The 12,494-nt window shown below is 31.5% G+C and overlaps 1 protein-coding gene across 3 annotated transcripts in view; it reads right to left on the bottom strand.

Annotated features, from left to right (window-relative positions):
• The window catches only part of LOC107438276 (uncharacterized), a 79,084-nt gene that overhangs the window by 23,932 nt on the left and 42,658 nt on the right, over window positions 1–12,494 (bottom strand). For 2 of the 3 annotated variants that reach the window (XM_043049694.3, XM_087158953.1), the window contains 3 exons: window positions 7,491–7,786; window positions 4,341–4,398; window positions 1,209–1,639 (listed from right to left, as the gene is read on the bottom strand). In XM_043049694.3, the coding sequence (XP_042905628.2) occupies window positions 1,209–1,639; window positions 4,341–4,398; window positions 7,491–7,786 (785 nt within the window). Of the gene's footprint in view, window positions 1–1,208; window positions 1,640–3,870; window positions 3,920–4,340; window positions 4,399–7,490; window positions 7,787–12,494 lie in introns of those variants that run through there. The other variant, XM_087158954.1, reaches the window with a different exon arrangement.

Below are 12,494 nucleotides of genomic sequence, written 5' to 3'. Positions count from 1 at the left end.
ATTTGTCATAAATTGTTTAAAAAATTACATCTGGTTTTTTGCCAATTTCTTTCGTATTTTTCGTTAATTACTGATCCCGTAGACCCTCGTCGATTTATTTTGAATTACATAAAAAGATCTTATAATGATTCTTGCTGTGGCGAGTGAACGAATAAATATAGTGATTGAGTAAGCAAATAAATTAAAGAAATAAGAGGAAATGGTAATTAAGGATTCGTGATTCAACGTTTCGGTTCGTAGAATTGGTTATATAGAAAAAAAAGTTAATAAACCTATATTTCGTAAAACGACACTGGTTAAGCATATTGATTTTTATAAATGCTTTTGAAATCTTACATGTTTCGACCAAGTTAAAGTGCTAAATATTACACACATTACATAACCCAAAAGTTTTATTCACCTTACGGAATCTAATGGTTTCAGATGCAAACTTCAATTGAATTACAAATAAAAATTTTGAGAATTGCAGAGTACCACATATCGTTCATCTTGTTTTCGTGAATTAATGATACTTTGGAACAAATTTCTTGTTGCAAACATAAAAATACTTGATCTTACCTAATGCGGTGTGGGTATTCCAAATCAAAAGTTAATTTTGTCCGAAAAGTTAGAATTTTTCTTCTTCAAAATGATATATTTAGTTTAGTTATTTTTTCTCTGAATGTGCAATATTATAAAAAAAAATGTATTACATTATATACATACGTACATACTTGTCTTCTTCCTTGAAAGTAGCACTTCACAGAGAGAGAGAGAGAAACATCCATGTCCAGAGCGGGATTCGAACCCGCAGCCATTGGCTTCGCAGTCAGGCACGCTAACTACTCGGCCACCTGGCCGCTAAACTTAAATGTATTATCGCCTTTTTCTTACTACTTCCTACGTAGCTGAGAAGTGGGAACACTTAGGATTCCCTCGAATGAATTTTTAAAAAAACGGGTTCAGGAATATATCATTGAATTGTTTAAGAATTGTAGCTTGTAGAGGGAAATAGATTCCAGATTTGAAACCAGAGACGCGAAATATCTAATATCCGTTCAAATATCTCATGCAAGAAAAAAGAAAGTTTCCTAGTGCATTTAATAGTAGCTAAAATGCATTTAAACATCATAAAAATTAACGGTACTTTTCTTAAGGTAATCTAAAAATGTTATAAAACTATGAACCTCTTATTAACAGTTTTTATTTATAAAATAGGAAAAACTTACTTGACGGAACGCATCGTTTTTAGGAGATTTCGTTCCGTTTTCTTTACCGCTTTTTCCAAAATCCATACTTTCGGACACACAAGGTTTTCTGCAAGATCTGTAGAAATAAGGCTTATTGGAGGAGGGAGGGTGCTTTACATCATCGTAGGCAGGATTAGACAGTCTCTGAAATGCTCTCCTAACAAAACTGTAGCAAGTTTCATTTGGACTGGACAGCTCAGAGCTACTTTGGCTGCTGTTGGCTCTGCAATGTTCGGCGGATCCAGCACTCCGGTATTTACGAGGGCCATTCCGGAACTTTTGCCTCTTCTTGTTCGCAGCCGCTTGTCGACCTTCGTTGTCCGATATGTGGGAGTATGCGTGGTACACCAAAATATCATCATCACTAGTGGTGGTGCTGGTCAGTTCTCGCTCGACGGATGAACCCCGGTCTGAAACAAAATTGAATGTCATGATCACAAATTTATACGCATAAACAGTGGTTTTATAAAAAAAAAAATTAATGTGGTACTTTAAATTGACAAAAAAAAGTTATAACTTAATTTAAAACCCACCAAATATTTAATTTTCACTTCAATTTTAAAAAGTAACAATTAAATCATTTTTAGAAGAAAAAAAATATAGTTACATAAACGAACATGTCGTAGTTGTAAGATATTTTGTTACATCTAAAAATAATTGAGAAATATGATAATTTTCCCACCACTATTTTATTTTACACAGGATGTTGTGATCACCTATTTATGAAAAACTTGAAACGAAATGTTTCAAAATATATTTTTTAAATAGATTCTAATGAAAGGTTCCCATGAGCCTTAAAAAATCTAAAAGCGGTAGTGAATTCACGTTAAACAAAATTGGAATGTATATATTTTTTAAAAATTCCTCTTTAACATTTATAGTAGGGCCAGGTATCCCACGGGTGATTAAAAATGTAAGAAGTGGTCGGAACTCAATTTATTTTTATTTATGTAATCTATTTAATTATTCAATTAAAACTATTGCCATTATTTACATGGGTCATTCTCACGAAAACTGTCATTTTTCAGTTCATAAAATCCCAAAAAAGTAAAGTGAATAAAAAGCTCTGAAACTTTTTATATTCATAGAAATATGTAATGGCATTATAAAGAAAGTATATATCCTATAAATTATACTTAATATTTTTTAAATAATTAATTTATAATTAATTAATTTATAATAATTAATTTATAATTAATTAATTTATAATAATTAATAAATTAATTTATAATAATTAATAATTAATTAATTAATTTAATAAATAAATTAATTAATTTAATAAATTAATTTATTAATTTTTCAATTTATTTTTCAAATTAATTAATAAGTAAATTAATTATTTTCACTATTTAAAAAGTGAGGGAATGACACTAATAGTGAGGGAATGATATTTTATTTTAATACATGTTTTTATCTAAGTTACATCTACCTAAAGTTTGAAAATGATAACATACTAAGTATATCTAGTATTTATTATAATTTACTCTTATATATTTAATAGTTTTTACAGGTTTGGGAAATAAAATTGGCCGGCACGATTGAACAAAAAACAATTTAATAATATACTCATCTTGAATCATTCCCTCACTTCAGCGTCATTCCCTCACTTTATACACTAGTGAGGGAATGACGAATTCAATAAAATTTGAAAATAACAGTTAGGCCTAATTAATTTCTGAAGTCAATCACATACAATTATATTCATACAAGAAAGCAACATATAATTATCCACTTTCTCGATGAAGTTGTATTTTATTTTACTCTAAAAAATGACATGAGGGAATGACAAATGTAAAAAATTTTACCTGGTTTGATTCATTCAAATTTATTCCACAGCAAAGCTTCTTTAAGTGGAAGATGGAAACATACTGCAATTTTGATCTATGATGTCAGTTGTTAACTTCTGAAGTTTTTATTAAAATATTTTTATTCTAAGAAGATTGCAGGTGATAAGAACATTGTTGTGAGGGAATGGCGCGAAACACTGGGGACAAAGTTTAAAATAGTGCTGTGTTAATATTTTTATCAGAAATTAAATTTAAAATTGATTTTCTGAATTCTATATTTCAGTATTCTGAAATAAAAAACACGAATTTGTAAAAAAAAAAAAAAAAAATTGTTTCAGAAACAATTTTTTTCTTTTTTTAAATCAGCAGTGGGGACAAGTGAGGGAATGACATATTGGTATATTTTAATTACCTAAAATAAATAAAAAATGAAAATTGATAATTTTATTTTTATTCTTTTGTTAGCTTGCATTCTGAAGGACACTTTCCCTGAATATTTTTTTTTCGTAAGCTGTAAAACAAACATAAAATATACTGGGGACATGAAAATGACTGTTCTTGTGAGAATGACCCACATAACAAATTATTCCTATTTATGTAGAAAATTTTCTCCTATCAAAGACACAATTACTACTCCCACTATCTCACGTTTGCATCATCTTAAGATCAGCCTTCACTCCTGCAAACTCATCTTACAATCAGCTTGTACTCCAGCATCTTCATCTTAACCTTAGCATCCAAATCGTCAAAAATTTTAAAAAAACTTCTCAAAATTGACAGTTATAAAATTTAAAATTACGTCATATCAATTAACTTTGTATACTTAGCAACCTTATGTTTATTTGCATACTTACGTAGTTTAATTCATTTATTTATGTATTTATATAATATTCCAGTATTATTTCTTCCCAAAAATATCTCTTGACAACTGCTACGATTGAACAATAGTTGAAAATAAGTACTTAAATAGCAGACAAGGTCAAAAATATCAGATGTTACACGCGGCAAGTCTTTCCAGAAAAAAAAAAAACACGAAACTGGCGAATACAGGTGTTCAAATTATAAACTGATGAAAATCTCCCGTCATCTTTTAATCGAGAATTTTCAGACATTTGAAATACAACAATGGAAAAGAAGTGTAAACACTTGAGATATTTACACAATGATTAATGCTCTTAAAGTAATGTTAGTAATAGTAAATGTTCAATGAAATGAAAGTCTCGTGAATCATACAGTTCAACAAATGGATGAACGTGAAAGTAAGAAACAAGGGCTTTTTTCTTTTTAACATACAAACAAATGACATAGCTTACAAAGTTATTACCTTCGCTACTGCTTTTAACAGGCTCGTGCCAGGGCACCAAAACATCCTGCGAGTCAAACTGAAAATTGTAAAATTAATAAATTTAAATTGAGTATATAAACAAACTGAAAACAAATTCAAAATAGTTCGGCTAACACTTTTATCTTTTAAATAGGATTTTTACCAGTTACAGGGTACCGACGGCCTGGAATTTTTTTTAAAGTGGTAGCAAAAGTGATATATATCTAGATGTTTTAAGCTATCAATAAATATTTAATTTGTAGGAAATATATATGGGTGAAAAAAATAACTCGGGTAAATTTCGTAATTCACAAATGAAAGATACATTTAGGTATTTTTCAGTAGTCTTGAAACATCTTAGCTAAAAGTCATTTACTTTTTCCAGGTCGTGAGTACCCTGTTGTTAGTCGCAGATAAATACTACTTATATTCTAATTTTTTAAAATTTCAAATATTTCTTTCTGTTAGTTACCACTTTCTCTTTGAAAGGGAGTTTGATTTCATATAGAAATATAAATAATGATGCTAATATTAAGGTTTTAGTTTCCATAAAAAAAAAAACAAATAAAAAAAATGTTAATAAATGCTTGTGATAGCACCTCCCTCCCTTTTTTTTGAAAATAAAAGACAACCCTTCTAACAAAAAGTAAATTGATTCGATTAAATTCACAATATATTAAATTCCCAATTCGATATTTAAATTCACAAGTAAACTGATTCGAATAAAATTGCTCAAACATTATCCAATAAAAGAGAAGTTAAGGATATGAGTGTCTGTCAGTCTCAAAACTTTTCGTGAACTTAATTAGATATTAGACGCTTTTCGTTGAATTTTAGTCAGACCACTTTTTAAGAAAAGCTTTCTTAACTAACTAACTAATCAAAATGCTACAGAGCTCCTATCCAATTCAGGATATCTGCTCTTTCATCTCAGTAGAATTAAAATTGGAGGAAGGGAAGCTTAACATTAGGTTTAGGTATCAAATAGTTCAAATGTATAAGAAAAGCTTTCTCAATCGAATCCAAATTTGCGGAATAGGAATTAGTTCTTAAAATGAAGTGGTAATTAGCAAAACCACAAGCTTTATAAAAAACTGAGATTGTTCGGTAATAACTACACTGTGCAGAACATGCGTGCCGTACGTTTACACACGTTAGTTCTGATAAGCAAAATTTGGCAGGTACGAAACTGTAAAGAATACCAAGTTATATACACACACCCCAGAAATGCTAACTGTTCCGGTTTCGACAAATTAATTTAAAAAATAATTTAGAGAATTACTAACTAAAATTTATAGTCTTTCGGTTAAATTTGTTTACTTTTGAAAAAGCTAAACTGTAACAAAGTGGCGTATCAAATAGGTTTTGATTATTTAGAAGTAGTGGTGAGTAGAAACCACATAAATCGAATTTACTAAACCGAGAATCATACATTAAAAGACTACCACTCAAAAATATCTGCCAGCTGTCCAGAGCAAGTTGGCTTCTCTGCATATCCTAAATAATTCTGCAGTGGAGGTAGTAGCAGGTCTGCCAACTACTACGGTTTTAAAATGTTTTAAAAAGTAGTAGACATTTAAAAACCAAAATTTTCAGATTTTTAGGTCAATTTGCCAACATTTTAAAAGCCTCAATACGAACAAGCTGTTCGTTCGTTGTTGTAGAACTGGGCATCTGAGGTCAAAATGGCCCTTTACGAAAAAGCTGGAACAAAGTGGCGATCATATGAACGTATAAATCAATTATGAGTAGTGGTGTGGAAAATAAATTTAAATGAATAAAAACGAATACATTTAAACATTGACTTCCACTAAAATAAATTTTTACTAAAAGCGTAGAAAGTTGGCAGTCCTCTATAAGCAATGCGTAATTTCTATCTACTATAATTTCCATAATTTCAGAAAATATTTCTCCTATTGGTAGCAAAAGTTATGCAATAATATTTTATTAAAAAAGAATTTAAAAAATACACACCCATGACGACCGATAAACAATTTAAACAAATATTTTAGAAATCTAAACTGACATACTGTTTTAAGCTTTGATAATAGTTAAATAAAAATTCTAGCATTAGTCGAACGAAAATATTTCGCAGAGGCATTGAAATGTTGGAGAGTATGGAAATGCAATAATCTTTTATACATAACTCAGATTCTCTCCCTAGTACTTTTTTTATGTGATTCGATTATTTTATTTTCCTTATTTATTCCGGCGAACTAAAAGCATTTATGTTCAACCAAACATATTATTAGAAGTAGTATTTTGATCTAAAGTTACAAAGATGCAAACTTGACTTTTTTTTCCAAAAAGTTTTATTCATGCTATTTTTAGTTAAAAGTTTCTACGTTTCCTTACTTAATAATCTGATCTGGTTTTTAGGCTTTGAATACTGTTGAAATTTTAAAATTCCGGTATTTAATATGCTGACTTCAGCTTTTAACTTGGCGTTTCTTGACTGATCTGTTGAGTGCTGATCTTTCACTGTTTGTACTTCATTTCCGAGCCGGGATAGCCTGGTTGACAGGGTGCTGGACTCACGTTCGTAAGAACGGGAGTTCAAATCCATCCGGCCGAAGGCTCCCCGGGCAGTAAATGAGGACTGGTGCCTTTCAAATCTGTCGGGTCGCAAAGTCCACCATGTTCACATAACAAATTATACCTCTGGAGGTACTGAATGGTAGCTTGATCGTACTCTGGTTCAGGTGAAAATTACGATCTGTGGATGAATGAATGGATGTATAGATAGGTTCGCCCTGTGAACGGGTGTGGCAGAAGTTGAATTCTTTTTCATAGATGGCGCCACTGGAAAACAAGAACAATCATATCCCTTCCTTTAAAGGTCTATGACAACAACAACTTTATTTCCGAAACTTAATACAGAATATAAGATTCAGAACTTTTAAGTGCAAAAAAAAATCTTTCTATAAATGACGTATCAATACAGCCTTAATGTTTTTAGCCTCGAATTACCCTGCATAATATTGTACATTATATTAAAATGAGAAAATAACTTTAAAAAAAAAAGAGTTAAAACCTTCAAGTACAAAAACGCTTTGTACCTAAATTAAAATAGTCTCCCATTGCACATCGTCATAAAACGAACGAAAATAATGGTTTCAATAAATTAAGAGTTCGAACATTGGTTCTCACTTTTCTGTGTCGTTGTTCCATAGCCCATACAGTGATAAGCACCTTCCCTCCTATTCTGAGCACTCTTGTGATTTCTTTGATGGCAGCCACTCTGCGATCAGTTGTTGCAAAGTGATGGATAACAGCGATGGACAGCACAGCATCGAAGGTTTCATCTCTGAAGGGCAAATGAAGGTTGTCCGATGTCATCACCTCATAATTTTTTGCCCGAGCAGCAGCTGTCAGAGCTTCGCAGCGATCCACACCAATCTTCATCACCTCGGGATTGATGTCCAGGTACTTTCCGTTGCCACACCCTGATAAGAAAATTAAACATTTTGTTAAACTACTAGAGTTTTTACAATAAACATAATAAACAAGTAAATCTGAAAGTCACCACATAACTTTATATACGTGCTTTGTGTACGCAATAAGTAATACGGAGAAAAATATTATGAAGGTTTTTCCATAATATGTTCCGCCTCCTGCAAGTTAGGTGGCTTCACCAAACTCAACCTATAATTGAAAGGTTAACACGGTTTCTTACATGTCCGATGTAGAGCCCCTGAATTAGACAGGCGGACTTATCATTTATCGTTGGAGCAAAGAGCTAACATAAGACAGCAAATAAATCCTAACAGCGAATAAATACTTTCAAGTGGTAGTTTATTAATTGTAATTTTTGGTTTAATAAGTTCGATTCAGTAAATTTTAATACACCACTATTTCTAAACAATGCGTAGGCTTATATAATTCACCACTTTATAGTACATATTACAGTAGACGTTAAAGTTTATGTTAAAGGAATAACCGAAATCGGTTTTCAATGGTTTAAATTGTAAAAAATCCAAAAACTGATAAATGTGTTATTTTAAATTACTAGTTTAAAATCGCAGATACTTATTGCTTTAATGTTTTGAGGAAAATTTCATAGAAGTTCTAAAATTTATCAAGCTCTATATCTTTTAATCTAATAAAGCGACACTTTTATTTTCCACTTTAAAAAAAAAAAAAAAGATTTTGATTGTGTTGCCGAAAGATAGATCAAAAGTTTGTAATATCATCAAAAGTTTGTTAAATTAAAAAAAAAAAAAAAAAAAAAAAAAACGAAAAATTATCAAATCCAAACTGAAAGCCAAGATGGCGCGGGTAAATGCCTCTTTTAACTAGAATTCTTTCGCTCTTTTTTAGATAATTTAACATTCCGAACTGACTTCTCTAATATAAACTAGCTTTGTATGAATATTGGTACTCTTTTTTTAAAAAAAGAAATGCACCATATAATTCTCAACTCTAAATTTCAGCAGTCTATATCTTTCTCAGTAAGTGCATTGAACGATTCTCCACGTTTTAAATTGTATCAAGACTTTTTTACAAATATCGTTTTACGCTACTTGGTAGCAGTTTCATATCGGAAGGATTTGTTTTTATAAAATTTCTCATCACATTTTTGCTTTTCTACGCGGCGTTAGTATTATAACTTGCATATAACCGCTTGGACTCAACTGTTGGTCTCGAGCGAAAATATAGGATGAGCTTTTTTTATTATTCAATTTAAATTAAATAATTAATTTTAGTTGTTATATAACTACCAATAAAATTTTTTTAATTATATTTTTATATAATTTTAATTTAAATTAAGATTTGTGGAGGGTGATGCAGCTGATGGTGAGTTTATTTAATTAGCGACCAACTAATAACAGTGGTAGCTATGACTTAACTAAATGGAGAAGTCTGACTGTGACACAGTACTACGCAAAAAATTAGTGCGACTTTTCTCTGACTCATTTCTTTCAAACTATTTCAGATGATGTTGATTTCTCTTTAACACTTTCACGCCGGGGTAAAAACTGATAACAAATAAATTTTATTTTTTAGTTTTTTTTCCGGGAATAATAAAAATCCATAACTACCAATTGCTTTTAACAGATGCAATTTTGAAGTTATACTTCTTATTCGACTTCCAACAAGGTTACGTTTAACGCTACATTTTTATTGGCCGGGAAATAACGTGGTAGGATCCAGTTTCCCCTCATTCATTTCCATATTGTTTTGGCACTAGCATGGAAACTAGCATGAAAGCTCACTAGCATGAAAATAATAAAAGTATTGTTTTTCTATAAATATTTTTTAGTTTGATGTGATACACATATAATTTAATAGGGTAGTATTTTTTACTAGTGGGCTGTGCCCCCTGCTCGTTAACGCTCGCCAACCCCTGAAACTTGCTACGCAATCCTATATGGTTTGCTTCGCAAACCAAGCTCGATTCGCTCGCTACTAATTTAGGTACATAGCAAATGCACAAAATTCTAAGAATTCAAAACAATCATTCAAATTCATAAAACAACTTCTTTTTTTAAAAAAATTACATCTTTTTAGTAAATACTAAGTTATTAAAATAAATTTGAATTCAAATAAATGACATGTAATTCGTTAAACCTATTAGAAATGTGCTATAGTATAAAATCTTAAAGCGTAACAGCACGACTGAGACTCATTTTTCAATGAATAACTAATAACAATAATAAAACAAATAAATTCGTGATATAAATCAAAAATCGTCAAATGAATTCGTAACATATAAATTCGTGAAAAAAAGCGCTTTCGACAAAATACTAAATAGGGATCTATCAACAAAGACTACTAACTTGTGCCTAGCTTAATAGTATGAGATTGCCGCAGCTGATGCTTTCTCAGGTTATTTTAGTTTCCGTTTTTAAAAGCGCTATATGTTGAGCCACGTCAGCTAGATTTGGCATGTGACATTTTTAGCGGCAATCATTGGTCGATTTTCTAGCGTTGCCATTCGGGGAGTTGTAATGAGGCTTTTTTTTGTCGCCGTGTAAGAGAAATATATATATATAGATTTTTTACTGCGAGGGAACAAAAATGCACAAATATTTTGTGATTTGAAAAAAGCGGCGATTTCTGCATTTGCCAGATAGCTAACCTTGAAGCATTAACTCGAGAATTTAACTCGCGATAATCAGGTAAGCGGTTAATGCTGAAAAGTTCTAAGACTATAAAATAGAAGTTTCTGAAGCTCCTTTGGGGAAATAAAAATTTTGGGTAAATATTGACTCTTGGGAAAAACAAAAATACAATAAATGAGAAGCAATTACCAGTGTTGGTGAGTAAGCGAGCACTCGATGAAGCCTTTTCGATGCTTAACCCTTTGGCGCAGATGGGACTCCGGTGACCCTTTTACATATTTTTTTCTGACCCTCTAATTACAAGCAAAAACATATTTCGGTATTTTTAAATTATAAAAAAGCAATTTAATAGTTAGTAAAAAAAAAATCTGCTAGATTATCGGAATTATATTTGTACTAAAATATAAAATCCCAAAACAAGTTGCTTTAAACAAAAAAAAAAATTTCACTCATACTCTTAAAATTTATCAATAATTGATTTTGTAAATTTAAGAAATTTCGACAATGATTAACTGTTATTCTTGGATTTAACTAAGGCTCCTATACTATCAGAGCTGACCTATCAAGCAATATTGGAGCAAACAAGTTCGCAAGTTAACGTTATGTTAGTATTAGTTATGTTATTACAGAGATGCCAACTGAAGGCCGGACATGCCAAAATAATTTAAAAAGCGGTAAATAACTACAAAGTAAATTTTGCAAATTGTTGACAATATTTTTGCTTGTTTATAATAATGTAAAGAAGGTAATAAGTACTATTAATAAACTAAACTAAACTAAACTCAGTGGCGCGACAGCCCATAGGGGGCCAAGGCCTACTGTGCCCATCTCAGTTTTCTTGACCTTGGGCTCTGGGGTGCAGGAGCAGATGTTCCGGTCAGGTGGTCAGCCGAACGCGGAACACCCAGTGTTTAGTTCCCAAGTATGCTTGGTACTCATTATGAAAGGCTGAGTCAACCTTGCCCGGCCCGAGGATCGAACCAGGGACCTGTGGCACGACAGCGCGAAGCGCTACCGCTCAGCCACCGGGCGTACTAATAAACTACCACTTGAAAATATTTATTCGCTGTGCTTATGTTAGCTCTTTGCTCCAAAATAAATGATAAGTCGGCCTGTCTAATTCAGGGGCTCTATATCTAACTAACTGCAGAACAGTGCAAATTTGCTTCAGGTCCTTAGCACGCTCACGCCGGGAGTTGCGCCTGAAAGCGGGACGGAAAAGAGAAAATACTGGTAGAAGAACTATTTCAATATTAGATAATATTCTGGAGGAGTCAATCTATTCTCAACAATAACAATTCACTGTAAGGAAATTTTTTTATCACGGCGAAGAAGCAATTCAATATGAAAATTGCATCCGTTAAAAACAATTGATAATTATGGATTTTTATTATTCCCGGAAAAAAACTAAAAAATGAAATTTATTTGTCACCAGTTTTTACTCCGGTGCGCCGCCTGATGAGACAATCTAGCGTGACCCACCGGTGGGTCACCCCGTCGTGAACGCGTTAATTTTGCCAAGAGGCAGATATATTAGCAAAATAACGTGCAATGCCTTTCAAAAATTCGAAACAATGTTCTTTAATTAACTGGAATTTTAAACAAATAAAGAATTTTAAAGACAAGAAAAAAAATTCTTAACTTCTGGAAAGCCTACTTACTTGTGTTAATAGTTATAGACTGTGTAAGGATTTATTTCATTCATTAAGTTTCGATTATTCCATTTAATTAAAAGTATACAACAAATTTTTAATTGAAATAACATAAGTTTAACAAAATGTTTTGGGTATAATTTTTATCTACCTTATATGTGCTGGTTTTATTGTGCTACACAGGCTAGCGTAATGATAATTTTCACAATAATATTCTCTGTCTGACTGTATTATGGTGCAGATAAATTTGAATTTATGAAGATAGAGCTACAAAGTGACTCTGTAAATTCTACTACCGGTTCTAAAGGTTGGCACTAATATACTATTTCTTCTACATCAATTCCTATTTTTACCTAATATCGTATATTTTCAAAGTATAAAATTAAATGTTTCGATTAGAAGATCATAAGGGCCGTTATAGTCTGGTTGGCAGGACA

This window comes from Parasteatoda tepidariorum, chromosome 3 (assembly GCF_982258835.1).
Source record: "Parasteatoda tepidariorum strain Cologne lab strain chromosome 3, Ptep-v5.0, whole genome shotgun sequence".
Taxonomy (NCBI): Eukaryota; Metazoa; Arthropoda; class Arachnida; order Araneae; family Theridiidae; genus Parasteatoda; species Parasteatoda tepidariorum.
The sequence above is the reverse complement of the archived record's forward strand: the minus strand, read 5'-3'. Positions and strand labels throughout refer to the sequence as shown.